This window comes from Sinohyriopsis cumingii, chromosome 6, assembly GCF_028554795.1.
Source record: "Sinohyriopsis cumingii isolate HCF-2022 chromosome 6, ASM2855479v2, whole genome shotgun sequence".
Classification (NCBI taxonomy): Eukaryota; Metazoa; Mollusca; class Bivalvia; order Unionida; family Unionidae; genus Sinohyriopsis; species Sinohyriopsis cumingii.
This window is the reverse complement of record NC_142966.1, coordinates 104,212,760-104,233,092: the sequence shown is the minus strand read 5'-3', so window position 1 is coordinate 104,233,092 and position 20,333 is coordinate 104,212,760. Positions and strand designations below refer to the sequence as shown.

The 20,333-nt window shown below is 34.8% G+C and overlaps 1 protein-coding gene across 2 annotated transcripts in view; it reads left to right on the top strand.

The window, feature by feature from the left end:
* The window catches only part of LOC149797615 (protein mono-ADP-ribosyltransferase PARP14-like), an 89,988-nt gene that overhangs the window by 59,815 nt on the left and 9,840 nt on the right, over window positions 1–20,333 (top strand). For both annotated transcript variants that reach the window (XM_089962495.1, XM_089962496.1), the window contains 3 exons: window positions 8,888–8,939; window positions 17,789–17,961; window positions 18,565–19,042. In XM_089962495.1, the coding sequence (XP_089818621.1) occupies window positions 8,888–8,939; window positions 17,789–17,961; window positions 18,565–19,042 (703 nt within the window). The remainder of the gene's footprint in view (window positions 1–8,887; window positions 8,940–17,788; window positions 17,962–18,564; window positions 19,043–20,333) is intronic.

Below are 20,333 nucleotides of genomic sequence, written 5' to 3'. Positions count from 1 at the left end.
GACTCTTTTTTATGTCCCCACTGCAGCATTAGATGGGGGCATATATTTTGCTTCTGTCTGTCACCACATCTGTATATCATCTAATCTCTTTTCTGATTTCTGAATCTGCTTATTGTGTAATTTACACATGGACCACATTAGTTAGAATAGACCACATAAGTTAGACAAATTAAATTTGGTAGACATCTTTGCATGCATTTTGTATATGACAAAGGTTCATTTCAGGGCAGTTTAAACTGTTGTTATATCTGCACTTTTGTGTATTTATTGTGAGAGGTCATGCCCATTTTTCCATCCAGCCATGAGTCTGGGTATCCATCAATCCATCTATTTGTCTGGCTGCTTGTCTGTATTATCCTTGTAGCCTTAACACAGTCTGTGTTACTTGATGTGAAGAGTAATCATATTTAATTTGATGCTTTAGGAAGATTGAGCAGATGGCAAAAGATGGTTTAAACCCATGGGAGGAAGGCTGTGGCTTAGGGGTTACATTTTCATTTGTAGTATGGACTCTTTCTAGTAATTTTAACTTCATTTTTAACAGTAAAGAAAATGATGTCATAATTGGCATGCAGTTTCAGGAGGATGAATAGATGTTAAAAGAGGTTCTGAGCCTCAAAAGAGACCCTGGGAGGTACAGCCTCAAAAGGGACACTGGGAGGTACAGCCCCAAAATTGACCCTATGAGCAATATATAGAAAGAGTGGATATTTATGATAGTTTCTGTGACTAGTTTTATTTTATATCAGATTTATTTTGCACTTCTTGAACTAAGACTTTTTTTTATTAAAAAAAACACATTCTTGGTACAATTATAAAAAAATTGGCTTCGTCTTTTATGGCACAGCAGCACAAGTAGGTTATTGTGAACAGTGGTGTTTGGAGTAAAGTGCCTTGCCCAAGTATGCACCATGTTAGATGACCCAGGTTGATCCAGTGGTAGGATTCAGATCCAGATACCATTAATTCACAAACCATGATACTAATCATTGAGTTACCATGACTCCATTAATTCAAGAAAACACATTGAATCACCATGGCTCTGTTAATTAATGAAAGCACATTGAGTTACCATGGCTGCATAAATTAATGAAAGCACATTAAATCACCATGACTCCATTAATTAATGAAAGCACATTGAATCACCATGACTCCATTAGCAAATGAAAGCACAATGAGTCACCATGGCTCCATACATTAATGAAAGCACATTGAGTCACCATGGCTTTTTTAATTAATGAAACAGCATTGAATCACCATGACTCCATTAACAAATGAAAGCACATTGAGTCACCATGGCTCCATTAATTAATGAAAGCATGTTGAGTCACCATGGCTACATTAATTAATGAAAGCACATTGAGTCACCATGGCATTTTTAAATAATGAAACAGCATTGAATCACTATGACTCCATTAACAAATGAAAGCACATTGAGTCACCATGGCTCCATTAATTAATGAAAGCATGTTGAGTCACCATGGCTACATTAATTAATGAAAGCACATTGAGTTACCATGGCTTTATTAATTAATGAAACATCATTGAATCACCATGGCTCCATTAATTAATGAAACATCATTGAGTCACCACGTCTCTATTAATTAATGAAATAGCATTGAATCAGCATGACTCCATTAATTAATTAAAGTGCATTGAGTCACCATGACTCCATTAACAAATGAAAGCACATTGAGCCACCATGTCTTTAATAATTAGTCAAAATAGCATTGAGGCACCATGACTCCATTAATTAATTAAAGTGCATTGAATCACCATGACGCAATTAATTAATGAAAGCACATTGAATCACCATGGCTCCATTAATTAATGAAAGCAGATTTACTGTTAAATTTTAAATTATATATATTTCATACTAACAGTACAGCATCATACTTATGGCATATAACAAACTCTAATTTTGAAACCAAATTGTCACTTGAGTGAAGGAAACTTGAAAACTTGGAGTTAGCAATCAAAAATATAATTGGGGGGACATGCCAAACACTGTACACCTAATATTGTAGAGATACAAAATGCAACACATTGTTGCATAGTTCATGCTCAGACTAAGTTGGATGAAATGACTATATTTATGAAATGTAGTTTTAGTGAAAACTTACAAGAGAAGTCTTAATTGTGACCTCATTTTGCAAGTTTATATTCTGATATACAGAGTTTAGGCATATTCAGAGTCAGTATAGACATACTCTTGATGGGAATAGACCTATTCTGATTATCTGAGTATACATACCCTGAGTATAGATATACTCCAAAAGTAAGAGTATTAATATTCTGATTGTCTGAGTATAGACATTCTGATTGAGTATATACATATTCTGATTAAGTATAGATATATTCTGAGAGGACAGACATGTTCTGATTGTCTGACTACATACATATTCTGAGAGAATGCAGACATACTCTGATAGAGTGTAGACATATGCTGAAAGTCTGATTATAGACATTCTTATTGAGTGAAGACACTGATTATCTGAGTATAGACATGTTATGATTGTCTGAGTATAGACATATTCTGATTGTCTGAACATATACATATTCTGAGAGAGTGCAGACATATTCTGATTGGGTGAGTATAGGCATATTCAGACTGTCAGAGTATATAAATATATAACTGACTGTTGGATTATAGACATACAGATGATCGTTAGAGTATAGAATATTCTAATTCTAAGAGTGTAGATGTATCAGATTGTCCAAATATAACCATATTGTCACACAGGGTTCCCACGCTACCGGGAAATCAGGAAAAAGTTGGGAGAAATGATAAAAATATTCCCAACCATGAAAAGTCTGGAATTTTGCAAATATTATTGAAGGTCTCGAAAAACCCAGGAATTTTCCGCCACCACTTGATGCATGAAACAATCACGTAACTGAGTCCTAACTAAACTGATCATGAGTTAAATTTATTGAGTTCTAACCAGAATATTCAGAGGGTGCAGTACGCATCATTTGGGTGCTTGCAATAAACATGTATCCTGAGTCAATCCAAACACTCAGTGGATTAGATTCATCTAGTAGACTTTAATTTTCAGTCAGCTTGATATCCATATCTTTCTTTACATGGAAGCTATAAAAACCACTCTAGCATCACAAGAGGTAAACATGGTGTTGGCAAAGCGTAGCCACTTACCAGATGGCCTAGCAAACTTTAAATGTTGTTAAATCAAGTGATACAAGCATTAAAATAAATGGATCTGTAAATTACTTATTGTCTCAGAAATTGTGAGTATTAAAATCGGAGTTGATGAAATGTGACCTGGTACTCGCGATTTGCATTGCTAGTCACATGAGTACACAAAATCTACCAATCCACATTTTCAAATGTTATAGAGAAAAAATAAAAATAAATATTAAATGAAAGTTGTATAGTGGTCGTAATCAAAATGCAAAAACAAAAGAACACAAAGTTTTTCATATTTATATATTCTGAGAACAACTTCTGGAGTTTTGTTGCTTCATGGACTACCAAGTTGACATGCTCTCTGCTTAACCCATTACGTCATGCAAGCGTCTTTGGACACCTCTACTCCATTCGCATGGAAGCGCCTTTTGACACCTCCACTCCATTCACATGCAAGCGCCTTTTGATGCCTGCTGTAAACATCAGCCATTTGGAGCTGTTTTTTTTAGCGCCACCTTATTAGATACTACATTCATTTCTGCAATTGACAATTACGTCAGATCACGTGGTCACTGTTTATGCACTGGTCAATATCTGCTATTTAAAGTAACTGGTTCATAATCTCCACTCTCCAAAATGGCGGTTGCAGATTTCATTCAGTACTTATGAAGTTTTCATGATTAGAATCACGACTATGAAAGATTCAATAACTTAGGTAAAGGCTCTAATATTGATGTAGGCAGCAATTAGTTTTTATAAATTATCAAATTCAGATGACTTAGTGATGTAGATGCAGACAAAAAACTTGTAAATTTCGAGTATGAAAAATGGCAGCTATGGTTAGTCACGCGGCTTCACTGACATGACGGTGAACGAGTTCTCTCAAGATTTTAAAGCACATAAAAAATTCCTCTGTGAAAAATAATTACACAGCTATAACAATCGGACTTTAATCTTAAATTTTTCCACACATAATAGATGTGAACCAAAAAGGTAAAATGGTTAAAACTGCTTTTAAACGTAACATACACTACATTGCTTAACAGTTAACAGGCAGGCAGGCCTATGCTTATGGAGTCGAATAGGTAACAGGTGTTCTATTTATAACATGCTGCACTTTGTAACTATGCTTTGTGAGGTAAAGGGTTAATAAATTAGACTGGCCAGATTGCTGTTTTTTACAAAAAGTATCTGACTTTCATTTAATATAATTGAATTTCTCTACAACAACATTAAACTGGAGTTTGTTGTTTATATGATGTGACTAATGGACTTCCGATGTCGTCATTTGAGATTCGTGAAGTGACTAGTAATGCAAATGGTGAGTACTGGGTCAGGTTTCATCAATGCTGTAGTTTGGTCTAGTCAATCAGTGGAATAAAGACATAACAAGAAAATAAATAATTTTACTATTGATTTCATGCAGGTATAAGTCGTTATAACATAAGTTTAAATTCTCTTATCCCACTGGTAAGCGACTACCATGTGTCACTACTGCACCACGCCGGCAAATTCCAAATTTCGATATGCAATTGCAACGACCCCACACTACAACCTAAATGACCCAAATATGAAAAAATGGGATGAGAATATTCGGAGAAAACCCGGAATAGAAAATGGACGGCCATTTGTTTTAATCCAAATTTGTAGCCCAGATTGTTGAATCTCAGAGCTGAAATGAGAAATTTTCATCCCTTGTATTATATATTAAAAAAGTATTCGAGCCCCTGTATCAATACAGGTTTGGGGACTGGTTTAACAAATTACAAGAAAAGAAGTTGATTTTACAGAAAATTCAGTTGTTTATACAACAGTATATAATTTTGAAGGTCTTTTGTCAAAATTTAAATCAATCCTTTTGAAAATGTTTTTTAAATGATGGATTTTTAACCAGGTTTTCTTAAGGAGATTAGGGTGTTTGATAAATCTTGCTTGAGATTTTATTGGCACAGATAAATTCAGAGTTAAACTCTCTTTGTTGCAAGACAAGATTTTAATTATTTGCTTTTATTGTTTTTTTATACTGTAATGGGAAATATTTACTTTCTATAAGATGCATATATATATATATATATATATATATATATATATATATATATATATATATATATATATATATATATATATATATTTATACATATATTGCTCTCTAGAATTCTTTAGAATTAAAGGTTTGAAAGGAAACAAAATTACTGTATGTTTATTGTCATGTTCCCACTTAACAGCATAATGCAGGTCAGGAAAATAAAGTTAGAATTTTTATTTTGTACATTGAAATGATTTTACATGCCAGTTTAAAGGAATATAATCAAACTTGTTTCGTGTGATACATTTTGTGGTTTTGTACATGATCATCTATTCTGGCTTAGATGTTTTGGAGAGTCTTGAAAGAGAAACGTGTTTAGATTTCGAAAATGCATGTTATTACAATCTAAAATGTTCTTTAATTCCATTCAGTAATAGTCATATGTGAACCTTGAAAAAATTAATTTCATCTTGGAAAAACCCTGGAAATGAGCTGGAAATTTATCATTAGAACAGTGTGGGAACCATGGTCAGAGCATTAAATACAGCTGGATGTCAGAGGATAGACATAGTGTTTTTTTTAGAATATAGACATATTCTGCCTGTCAGGATAGAGATATTATGATTGTCAGAGTGCAGACATATAACAGACTATTAGAGTATAATTATATAGAGCACAGAATTATTCAAACTGTTATAGTATATACATCAAGCTGATTGCAAGTGTATGTATAGATTTTCTGACTGTTAGAGTATAAATTTTTGTATGATTGTCATGATAATATATTTTCTAACTGTTAGAGTATGGACTTTTTCTGATTGTCATGATAATATATATTCTAACTGTTAGAGTATAGACTTTTTCTGATTGTCATGATAATATATATTCTAACTGTTAGAGTATAAACTTTTTCTAATTGTCATGATAATATATATTCTAACTATTAGAGTATAGACTTTTTCTGATTGTCATGATAATATATATTCTAACTGTCAGAGTATAAACTTTTTCTGATTGTCATGATAATTTATGTTCTAACTGTCAGAGTATAAACTTTTTCTGATTGTCATGATAATATATGTTCTAACTGTCAGAGTATAAACTTTTTCTGATTGTCATGATAATATATATTCTGACTGTTAGAGTATAAACTTTTTCTGATTGTCATGATAATATATATTCTGACTGTTAGAGTATAAACTTTTTCTGATTGTCATGATAATATATATTCTGACTGTTAGAGTATAAACTTTTTCTGATTGTCATGATAATATATATTCTGACTGTTAGAGTATAAACTTTTTCTGATTGTCATGATAATATATATTCTGACTGTTAGAGTATAAACTTTTTCTGACTGTCATGATAATATATATTCTAACTGTCAGAGTATAAACTTTTTCTGATTGTCATGATAATATATATTCTGACTGTTAGAGTATAAACTTTTTCTGATTGTCATGATAATATATATTCTGACTGTTAGAGTATAAACTTTTTCTGATTGTCATGATAATATATATTCTGACTGTTAGAGTATAAACTTTTTCTGATTGTCATGATAATATATATTCTAACTGTCAGAGTATAAACTTTTTCTGATTGTCATGATAATATATGTTCTGACTGTTAGAGTATAAACTTTTTCTGATTGTCATGATAAAATATGTTCTGACTGTTAGAGTATAAACTTTTTCTGATTGTCATGATAATATATATTCTGACTGTTAGAGTATAAACTTTTTCTGATTGTCATGATAATATATATTCTAACTGTCAGAGTATAAACTTTTTCTGATTGTCATGATAATATATGTTCTGACTGTTAGAGTATAAACTTTTTCTGATTGTCATGATAAAATATGTTCTGACTGTTAGAGTATAAACTTTTTCTGATTGTCATGATAATATATATTCTGACTGTTAGAGTATAAACTTTTTCTGACTGTCATGATAATATATATTCTAACTGTCAGAGTATAAACTTTTTCTGACTGTCATGATAATATATATTCTAACTGTCAGAGTATAAACTTTTTCTGATTGTCATGATAATATATATTCTGACTGTTAGAGTATAAACTTTTTCTGATTGTCATGATAATATATATTCTGACTGTTAGAGTATAAACTTTTTCTGATTGTCATGATAATATATATTCTGACTGTTAGAGTATAAACTTTTTCTGATTGTCATGATAATATATATTCTGACTGTTAGAGTATAAACTTTTTCTGATTGTCATGATAATATATATTCTGACTGTTAGAGTATAAACTTTTTCTGATTGTCATGATAATATATATTCTGACTGTTAGAGTATAAACTTTTTCTGATTGTCATGATAATATATATTCTAACTGTCAGAGTATAAACTTTTTCTGACTGTCATGATAATATATATTCTGACTGTTAGAGTATAAACTTTTTCTGATTGTCATGATAATATATATTTTGACTGTTAGAGTATAAACTTTTTCTGATTGTCATGATAATATATATTCTGACTGTTAGAGTATAAACTTTTTCTGATTGTCATGATAATATATATTCTAACTGTCAGAGTATAAACTTTTTCTGATTGTCATGATAATATATATTCTGACTGTTAGAGTATAAACTTTTTCTGATTGTCATGATAAAATATGTTCTGACTGTTAGAGTATAAACTTTTTCTGATTGTCATGATAATATATATTCTGACTGTTAGAGTATAAACTTTTTCTGACTGTCATGATAATATATATTCTAACTGTCAGAGTATAAACTTTTTCTGATTGTCATGATAATATATATTCTGACTGTTAGAGTATAAACTTTTTCTGATTGTCATGATAATATATATTTTGACTGTTAGAGTATAAACTTTTTCTGATTGTCATGATAATATATATTCTGACTGTTAGAGTATAAACTTTTTCTGATTGTCATGATAATATATATTCTGACTGTTAGAGTATAAACTTTTTCTGATTGTCATGATAATATATATTCTAACTGTCAGAGTATAAACTTTTTCTGATTGTCATGATAATATATATTCTGACTGTTAGAGTATAAACTTTTTCTGATTGTCATGATAAAATATGTTCTGACTGTTAGAGTAAAAACTTTTTCTGATTGTCATGATAATATATATTCTAACTGTTAGAGTATAAACTTTTTCTGATTGTCATGATAATATATATTCTGACTGTTAGAGTATAAACTTTTTCTGATTGTCATGATAATATATATTCTGACTGTTAGAGTATAAACTTTTTCTGATTGTAATGATAATATATATTCTGACTGTTAGAGTATAAACTTTTTCTGATTGTAATGATAATATATATTCTGACTGTTAGAGTATAAACTTTTTCTGATTGTAATGATAATATATATTCTGACTGTTAGAGTATAAACTTTTTCTGATTGCCATGATAATATATATTCTGACTGTTAGAGTATAAACTTTTTCTGATTGTCATGATAAAATATGTTCTGACTGTTAGAGTACAGACTTTTTCTGATTGTCATGATAATATATATTCTGACTGTTAGAGTATAAACTTTTTCTGATTGTCATGATAATATATATTCTAACTGTTAGAGTATAAACTTTTTCTGATTGTCATGATAATGGATATACATGTATTGCTGATAAATTTCATCTTAGCATTACTGTTGGTATAATATATATGAATATATCATTTTTTAAAATTTCCTCAAGGATTTTACAGATGAATTTTCATCCAGTGTTTCATCATCTCATCCAGTAAGAGGTATGTAACTGGAATATTTTCAATGGTTTAAATGTAAATGTTACTCGGTTTCAACATACATGGAGCACAGCACTGTTATGTTGTTTTAGTATGTTCATCATGAACTTATACTGGCATTTTTTCTAATTTTGTTGAACACAGTAATTTCATATTTTAAATTAATTGTATAGGACTTCAATTTTAGTACTCTTAAACATAATTGGACCCTTAATTTGAATAATTCCATTCTGCAACAAGACTGGGCTTGATGGTGATTTTCCCATGGACTGCAGGAATAATTGACAGGCAGTTTAGAGCTTACCTTGAGATCACATAAGTTGCCCCTGTAGATGGGGGACCAAAAACATGTAAACCACCTATGTTGAAACTGGAATATGCATGTTTATGAATTCATCCAACATGGATGCACTAATTAGGTAATTAAGCTCTTAGGGACATAAGCATACATGCTTTAGTACCATATATACCAACTTATCAGATGGGTTCATCTCCAAATTGTGAAAATCCGAATCTGCTATAAAAGTTTGTGCTTGCAGACCTAGGTCAGTGTTGTTTGTTAGGAATTGTCAAGAGAACAAAGAACATTTACCCTGATCTGCCAGCACATTATGTGACAGCAGATCAGAATCTATGCTGTTTGCAGTTGGACTTGACTTATAAGTGAATATATATGATGAACATTTGAGTGCTCAATGCTGCTAAAATGTACACGGGAAGCATGATGCTGAGTGCCATCTTGTTTTTAATATGTTGTGCTAATTCTATATACCCTAGCTATACCACTAATTCTACAGTACTCTAGCTCAACCACTAATTCTACATACTCTAGATATATCTCTAATTCTACATATCCTAGCTACACAGTTCTACATACTCTAGGTATACCACTAATTCTGCATAACCTAGCTATACCACTAGTCTACATATCCTAGCTGTACCACTAGTTCTACATACCCTAGCTATACCACTAGTTCTGCATACAATAGCTATACCACTGATTCTACATACCATATCTATACCAATAATTCTGCATATCCTAGCTAAACCACTAGTTCTACATACCCTAGCTATTCCACTAGTTCTACATACCCTAGCTATACCACTAGTTCTACATACCCTAGCTATATCACTAGTTCTACATACTCTAGCTATACCACTAGTTCTACATACCCTAGCTATACTACTTGTTCTACATACCCTAACTATCATCATCATTGTCATCAGTCTCATGACCTAGTGTGGTCATCAAGGCACTGTGCTGCTGAACATCTGACCAGTTCCCTCCACTTGTCTCGATCATGTGCCAATGCCTGTGTCTCTGCAAAACTTTTCCTGGTCCATTCTGTGATGTTGTTGGTCCACTTTTTTCTCTGTCTACCTCTCCTTCTGCCACCCTGGACACTACCCTGCAAGACTGTTGTGGATAGACTGTTGGCTCTAGTGACATGGCCATACCATTTCAGCTTTCTCTTTTTGACGGTGGTGAGGAGGTCCTCATATTGGCCTACTTTGCACCTGATGGTGTTATATACTTGTTCATTTGTGATGTGGTCCATGTAAGAGATGCCAAGGATGGTTCTGTAGCATCCCATTTCAAGTGCCTGGATTCTTTGTTGTAATTTTGCTGTCAGGGTCCATGCCTCACATGAGTACAAAAAGACTGAGATGACTAGAGCTCGCAATAGTCTGATTTTAATTTTCAGACAGATATTCTTGTCTCTCCAGATGGGTCTTAGCTTTCACATAGCTGCCATTGTTTGTGCTGCTCTTGACAAAATTTCTGCTCTTGATCCCTCTTCGGTGATTATGGAACCAAGATATTTGAACTGGCTCACTGTTTCCAGTTCATGTCCTCTGACTTTAATCTTGGCTGAGATTTGTTTGCCACTATTTGTCATCAGCTTTGTCTTCTCAGTGCTTATCTCCATGTCAAATCTGGAAGATGTTTCATCCAGGTACTTCACTAAGGTGGCAAGCTCGTCTTCACTGCTTGCCAGCCCATCAATGTTGTCTGCAAAGTGGAGGTTGGTGATGTTATGCCCTCCAATGCTGACTTTTCCATAGTGGTTTTCCAGGGCTTTGCTTATGATACGCTCTAAGTAGATGTTGAAAAGCGTGGGTGACAGGAGACAGCCTTGACGCACTCCCACTGTTGTCTGGAACCAGTCCCCCACAGAACCTTGGGCAATTACTGCACTGGTAGCCTTGGCGTACAGCTGCTTGATGGTATTGGTCAACTTTTGACTTTTGTTGTACTTCTTCATTGTGGCCCCCAATGCCTCATGCCACACTCTGTCAAAGGCCTTTTTGAATCTATGAACACATGATAGATGCCTTGTTGGTGTTGCGGGTACTTTTCACACAGAACCCTGAAATTGAATATTTGTTCTGTTTTGCTTCTTCCACTCTGGAACCCGGCCTGTTCTTCAGCGATTATTTCATCTGCTTGTGGTTTCATTCTGATCAAGATGATCTTCAGCATCACCTTACTAGCATGGCTGATCAAACTGATAGTTCTGTAATTTTGGCACAGCTGGAGATTGCCTTTTTGGAGAGTGTTATAATCAGTGACTGGGTCTGTTGTGTTGACCATTCATTTGTCTGCCAGATCTTGTTGCAGATTTTTGTTGGTACAGTGGGACCCCGCTATAACACGGTAGTTGGGAGCCATAGAATCCAACCATGTTATGAACCGAACCGTGTTATATGCAACCAAGTCAGTTAGCTGAAGAAAATGCACCCCCCCCAAAAAAAAAAAATTGTGGGTGGGTGGGTGGGTAATAAATGCGGGCAGTAAAATACGTGCTTCATCGGCACATTTGCTATCTTGAATTAATGCATATTAAATGAGAATACACCTGTAGTGAAAAGAGAGAAGACATCACATGATAGTTTACTTTATTTAGAGAACCATGAATTGGTACATATACGTGAATACTGTTCATATATAAATGTCTGATTTATAGCATCATCAGAGTATCAACGCAGTGTACTCACCTGCGAACCTCATCATATACATTGAATCCACAATACAAGTGATTCCATCGAAAATATGCATACACAGCTTTAAAATATTCATTAATTTTGTAACAGGTCATATTGGTCTGAATTCAGTGGAAAAACATAGCACAATCACGTAATGAATGACGAAGCACATTTACTTTGAAGTACATTTGAAGTCGGTAAAAGTTAGTTTGTGTTTTAAGCCGCCGTTGGCATAAACTTTTTCCCTACAAAAAGTCAACTTTCACAGCACAGTTAAAGTGTTCCAGTCACGTTGCAAAATGCAAAAATCCATCAGATTCCATCACTTTTATTTAAGTTTGGTACTGACTTCCTTTGAAGAAAACTTCTTTGCTGTTATTGAAAGATTGTAGTTGGCTTTCTTTGATGAAGGGTGCATGCGCTTTTGAAGTCGCCGCTAAAGAACAGCTTTGGAGAACCAAATGAATGCCCATTTCTTATTGTGGCAGCAACATCAGATAATTGTATTGCATGATTGAGATGGGGATTTTTTCCATTTGCTGAGTACGTTTTCATAACAGTCAGTGCTTCAAAGGTAATCTGTTTCCTTTGAAATTTCAGCAAACTGTTTTAACTGGATCCATTTTTAAAAGGAATTGGCCATTGTTTAGACTATTCTAGTTACTGTCCCTCCATGCCTGCTGAATAAACCAATAAGATTTTATTTTTTTCTTATTTTTTTTTTTTACATTTGCCGTAGCAGCATGATGCTGCTTCTACGCATGCGTCTGAAAATTAACAAAGGGTCAACGGGCGATAGAGACACAGGTGTTCTGATGATATAGACTATTACAGAAAACGTGAGTGTTCTGAAGGATTTAATTCAGAGTGAAAAGAAGAGGAATTTTACTTACCATCCACACACAAATGCCAGTCTTTGTAAATATATTAATTACTAGCGAGCGGCCGAAAATCCAATGAAAGACAGATTACGAGAGAATGCCTCGTCCAGTTGATCTCCGTTACCAGAAATGTCAACAACAAAAAAGCGGATATTTCACAACATACAGAACTCATGCTAGATGTCAGGATAAGCGGATTATGATATAACAATACACTGTTTAGATGGTTTGTCAGTATAGACAAAGAATTTGTTTATGTAACAATAGACAAATTTCAGTGCATTTTATATCCAGTTTGCGGCTTCCTTTCATGGGGCCTCTGAATTTCTGCACTCCAAACCAATGGTTGTATATAAAATTTTAAACAGCCAACAATGTTGCCAACAAATAAAAAATCCTCATGGTATGTTTTGTAGCCAATAAGGAAAAATAACCCAAGTTTGCGACATTGGCGAAGACCTATGCGATCCCAGAATAAAATTTTTATATGTTTTTTTCTTCTTCTTACTTTTAAGAAGAAAGAAAAAGTCCTTATTCGAGTATGAGGAAAATACTTTTTCGTGTACGAGAAAAATACATATAAAATTTCAGGAGCCAAGCCACGATCATCGTGCATTTTTTATTCATACGTGATCTCTATCCCAAAATGATAAGCAACTTTTTACGTTTTTTTGTACTTTTTAACCCTTTAAGCCCCGATCCCATCTGTAGGCGTGATCCGGTTTCTGCATTCAATGGCCAATCCCGCCTGTAGTCGTGATTTTTTTACTGCATTCAATGGCCGATCCTGTCTCCAAGCGTGATGAATGTGTGTTAGATTCAACGTCTCTGATTGGTTAGAAATGGGTTTATTCCAAGAACTAACAACTATTAAACCAATCAGAAATGATTTTACTTTCATTTGCGGAAATTTGAATTGTTCAGAAGCTAAGGGCTCCTGTTTTGAAAGCGGTTTAACTACACGTGTTCTGGTCATGAAAAATCGTAAATGATGGCGGACGTAAGAGTGATTTTTGATGAGAGCAAAAATGAGGAGTTTCTCGGGTTTGATCTTGAAAATACTGAGCAAGCTGAGGAAAGATATGTTCGGCAGTTGGATATTTTGTGAGATTTCGATTCGGACATAGAAGTTTCTGAGATTGAATCGTCCGAAGATGAGGATGCTGACAGCGATGATGATCGAGTTCTTGCGGATAAACGTTGCACATAATTTTGTAAATTCTGTATAAATAAATCGTGAAAGACTTGGACAAATAGGGAAAAAAAATACATCACTTTGTAGACAAATTCATTTGCAATAAATGGTGAAACTTTCTTAGATTTTAATTGGATATAAGCAGAGAAATTAAGGTAAGAGTGAATGCATGTGCACGATGTTTACAAAATTTTTGAAACAGGTAAAAACTCTGGGGCACACGCAGCTAGACACAGCTTAGCGCTGCTGGGGCATAGCAGCAGTGATACTGATAACGGGTCTGGGGCTGAATGAGTGAAGAAAAAATTTTGTGCACAAGAAAAATACATGTATATGAAATTTCGGGAGCCACACCATGACTGCGTTATATCCAAATTCATGTTATAACAGAGTGCATTATAGCAGGGTCACACTGTAGCTCTACCACTGATTCCCCACCCCCATTCTTGATAAGTTCAGCTGGGATGTTGTCTACTCCAGCTGCCTTCTCATTCTTCAGTGCTCTTATTGCTGACTCCACCTCTTCTTTGAGAATTGGGAAACCATCATCATTTGAGGAGTTTGGAACTTCAAGCACCTCTGGATCTCCTGTGGACTGATAGTTGTAGAGTTCTTTGCAGTACTCAGTCGATCTTTCTGCAGTTTCACTCGCTTCTGTGAGGCATTTTCCATGCTTGTCTTGAATGGTACTGACTCTTGGTTGTTTCTGTCTGGTGAGGTCTTCCACAATTTGGAATGCCTTTTTGCTGTTATTCTTTATCAGGCTGCTCTCTATTTCTGTGCACTTTTGTCCAATCCAATCTTCTTTTGCTTTCTTCAAGTTTGTTCTGATATTCTTGTTTATTTCTCAGTACTCCATTGCCCCTGTTGTGTGTCTGGTGTTTTGAGTTCTCTTCGGGCATCACAGAACTTCAGAATCTCTTCTGTAACCCAGGTTTTTTTTTCTTTGGGCGATGGAGGCCAATGATGTCCTTGGCAGCTGCTGTCATAACTGTGTTGAAAGTGTCTGTCATCACTTAACATCACAATCCATCACAAGAAGTGGAGCAAATTTTCCTCCAATTGTGGCTTGGAATGACTTGCAGATGTTAGGGTCCTTCAGTTGTTCAAGGTTGAATTTGAGCCTGATGTTCTTTGGCTTGTTAATTTTCTTCAGCCTCACTCAGAAGTTCATAATCACAAGGTTGTGATCACTCCCAACATCAGTCCTTGTTTTTGCTTTATTGATGCCAGATTGGTAACGGTTTTGGACCAGTATGTAGTCGATCTGGTTGTGATTGGTTCCGTTTGGTGCGTGCCATGTCCAGAATCGTGAAGCCTTATGTTGTCCCAGGGTGTTGGCTAGTACCAAGTTGTTGTAGCTTGCAAACTCCAGCATCTGTCTCCCTCTTTCATTGGTAAGCTCATTGCAAGAAGGTCCACAATGATCTTCCCAGTCTTTCAGAGCATCTTTGCCAACTTTGGCATTCCAGTCTCCTTGGATGACAAGGATGTCTTTTTTACTGACCATGTTTAGAATACCCTGGAGTTTGTTGTAAAACTCCTCTATTTCTTCATCATCATGATCGGTAGTTGGAGCATAGACTTGGATAATTGTGATGTTAATGGGAGATGCTTTCAGACGAATGAAATGATTCTGCTAGATATTGGGCAGCATTCAGGCACAGATCCCTTTATGGATTTGTTTACAAAGAAGCCTACTCCATTTATGGACTTGTCACACTCTCCACTATAGTAGAATATATGCCTATCTTCAGTTTGATGTTCTCCTAGGGCTTTCCATCTAACTTCACAGAGTCCCAGAATGTGCTATCTGTAGTGTTCCAGCTCATGTGTCAACTCTTGGAGTCATCCAATTAGCGCCAGAGTTCTAATGTTCCAGGTGGCGATGGCAATGCTGTCTCTTGCTCTGATTTTATGCAGAGTACCAGTAGCACACTGGTCACCTCTGTCCTAGTGGACAACCCTAACTATACAATACTACATATCCTAGCTAATCCACTAACTCTACATACCCTAGCTATACCACTAACTCTACATACCCTAGCTATACCACTAGTTCTACATACCCTAGCTGTACCATTGATTCTACATACCCTAGGTATACCACTAATTCTACATACCCTAGCTATACCACTAATTATACACACCCTAGCTATAACACTAATTCTACAATCCCTAGCTGTACCACTGGTTCTACATACCCTAGTTATACTAATTCTACATACCCTAGCTATACCACTAATTCTACATACCCTAGGTATACCACTAATTCTACAAACCCTAGCTATATCACTAGTTTTACATACCCTAGCTATACCACTAATTCTACATACCCTAGCTATACCACACATTCTACATACCCTAACTATACCAATAATTCTACATACCCTAACTATACAATACTACATACCCTAGCTATACCACTAATTCTACACACCCTAGCTGTACCACTTATTCTACATACCCTAGCTATATCACTAGTTCCCCATACCCTAGCTATACCACTAATTCTACACACCCTAGCTATACCACTAATTCTACATACCCTAGCTATACCACTAATTCTACATACCCTAGCTATACCACTAATTCTACATACCCTAGCTATATCACTAGTTCTCCATACCCTAGCTATACCACTAATTCTACATATCCTAGCTATACCACTAATTCTACATATCCTAGCTATACCACTAATTCTACATACCCTAGCTATACCACTTATTCTACATACCCTAGCTATATCACTAGTTCTCCATACCCTAGCTATACCACTAATTCAACATACCCTAGCTATATCATTAGTTCTACATACCCTAGCTATACCACTAATTCTACATACCCTAGCTATATCAATAGTTCTACCTAACCTTAGCTATACCACTAATTCTACATACCCTAGCTATACCACTAGTTCCACAAACCCTAATTATACCACTAGTTCTAAATACCATAGCTATACAGTTCTACATGCCCTAGCTATATCACAAGTTCTACATATCATAACTATACAATACTACATATCCTAGCTATACCACTAATTGTACATACCCTAACTATACCAGTAACTCTGCATACCCTAGCCACACCACTAGTTACACATCCCATAGCTATACAGTTTTACATACCCTAACTATACCACTAGTTCTACATACCCTAGCTATACCACTAATTATACATACCCTAGATATAATACTAATTATACTTATGCTAGATATACCACTAATTCTACATACCCTAACTATACCACTAGTTATACATCCCATAGCTATACAGTTTTACATACCCTAACTATACCACTAGTTCTACATACCCTAGCTATACCACTAATTATACATACCCTAGCTATACCACTAATTATACATACCCTAGATATAATACTAATTCTATGTACCCTTGCTATACAATTCTACTTAACCCAGCTATGCCACTCATACTACATACCCTAGCTATACCACTCACCCTGCATACCCTAGCTATACCACTAATTTTACATACCCAAGCTATACAAGTAATTCTAGCTATACCACTCATCCTGCATACCCTAGCTATAACACTCATCCCTACACACCTTAGCTATACTGCTAATCCTAGGGACACTAGTTGATGCATTGGCTTTTGATTAACTTGCAATGGTGTTTGTTGACATGAGTTAAACACTGAATATTTACACAGGTAAAGGTTTTAGCTAAAGTATAGAGGATGATCATATTTGCTTGATTCCTAGTAATGATCACCTGCTTTATTGTTTTGCATTCTAATATTCAGAAGTGGAATATTTGTAGAGCACAACGTTCCCAAGCAGCAACCAGCATCTGTCCATCCAAGAGGAAGTAAAGGATATTTTACCGATATGTACAAGTCTGATACCTACCCACCTCATTACTGGACACTTTACAAGAAAAACAAATCCACTAAGCAGTGGAATGCTGATACTAAAGAACCTACAAAGCCAATGGTAAAGTGTATGTTTTACAGTTGTTTGCATTATGTTAAGTCTGCGTATCACAAAGCCAATGGTAAAGTGTATGTTTTACAGCTGTTTGCATTATGTTAAGTCTGCATATCAGTGTTACATACATATAATAGAAGTTACCCACATGTCCAGATACATAAATCAATTGGCTGTTTTTGTTAAGTTCTTGGTTGTTTTGAAATTTTTGAAGTTACATTCAAGAGAAGGCTTTATGCCTGGACCGATGAAAGGTCATTTAATTGTTACCAATTAATCAAACAATAGATTGTTTGTCTGACTAAAGTAATACTTCACTGATTATGTGTGTACTGATAAGGAAAGCATGTTCAAATAATTGCATATTATAAATTGTTATAAAGAATATTGTCTGTTTGCAAATTATAATGGAAAATAGTTTCTGACTTGGGATAAGTCTTGGCTTAATTTTTATGAGAAAACCTCTACATTATTTTGAGGAAATTTATATCTAGTTTAATTCAGCATAGATAAATTGTACATTAAAGTGTTTGTAAGGCAATTTTTTAAAGTTGGAAATAGTACTGTATCTGTTTTTAATCTTTTATTTCGTATCTTTTTTTATTGCAGTTCATTCCTGTAGACCAAGCTACATTCTGGCAAATTAAGAAAGTTGTGGAATTGACTTGGCAGAAGGAATTTGTTGGACATGGGAAGGATGCTAAAGGATTGCAAAATTTGAACTACACAAAAATAGATGTCACCAAAGTTGAACGCATTGAAAATATTGACGTGTTTGAGAAATATGCATTAAATCGGCAGACATTCTTCAAAACAGCTGCCAAGCAAGGGAAAGTAACTCCATTTAATGATATTAAGTGTCTGAAGAAGGGTCCGCTAATGACCACTGCCCACATCTCAGATACCAGTGTGTTGGCAAAAGACATTTATCCTGAGATCAACGAACACTATCTTTTCCATGGGACGAAGGAAGATGCAGTGGAGTCCATAGCAAGTCAGGGATTAGATGACCGTTTAGCACAAAATGCCATGTTTGGAAAAGGTGTATATTGTGCAGAGAGTTCAACTAAAGCTGACCAGTATGCAGGTGAGATGTGCTTTCTGTGTAATGAAATAGTGTCATGTACATAGCAGTTTGTAACACTCACTTGGACAGGTAATAAGTGTTTTCTGTGTAATGAACAGTGTACTGTACTTATGAGTTTGTATCACTCTCTTGCACATTACAGAGTTAAGAATTCTGTATATAAGATGTCAGGGTACTGTATTTATCACTCTGTAAGACTCACTTAAACACTACATGTAAGAAGTATTTTGTATGCAAGGAGATAATGTACTGTATTTATCTATTTTTAACACACTTGCACAGTACACAGGTAAGAGTGTGTACCAGTATGTGTGTGATTTGGATATTTAACATAGCTTTAACAACTTGTCAGTCAAATTGTACGATGTGTGCAATGTGGCAGTTTATAGTGATGCCTAGCACTTGGGCATCATGCTGCAGACATGTGGCATGATGTCCCACCCAGTCACATTCTTCTGACACCAGGCCAACTAGTCCTAACAATGACCTCTTAATGCTGGGCGCCAAGCAAGGCACCTGCTAATACCAGTTTTATAAGTCTTTGGTATGACTTGGCAGGGGTTCGAACCCGTGACCTGCCACATCTGAAGCAGACACTCTAGCCACTTGAGCCACCAGTGTGGGTTACACAGGTAAGAAATTTTTGTATGCAAGGGGATACTGAACTGTATTTATCAATTTGTAACACTTGAATACTAGTACGCAGGTTGTATTTTTGTATGCAAGGAGATATTGTACTGTGTTTATCAATTTGTATCAGTACACAGGTAAGTAAGTATTTTTGTTTGCAAGGAGATATTGTACTGTATTTATCAGTTTGTAACAGTACAAAGGTAAGAAGTATTTTTGTATGCAAGGAGATATTGTACTGTATTTATCAATTTGTAACAGTACAAAAGTAAGAAGTATTTTGTATGTATTTATCAGTTTGTAACACTCAGTTGCACAGTATACAGGTAATAAGATGTTTTTATGTAATGAAACAGTGTAATGTATTTATAAGTAGATAGCATACAGATACATAACTGGGACATTATAAATCACATGATCTGTCATTGCATAGTGCTTGGATAGATCAGGGTGTATGCTAAGTTAGTTGTTTCCTTGCTCCGGATTAATTAGATCTAGTATGAATTTGATTTCTTTAACTTAGAACAATGCAAGTATTCTAATGTACTTGTGATACATTGTGTTGGCTCTTTGTCATAAAACTTGAATAAACTCCAAATCATCCTTAACAATATTCTGACCAATGAGAATACTGTATTTATTTTAGCCATATTTTTTGACC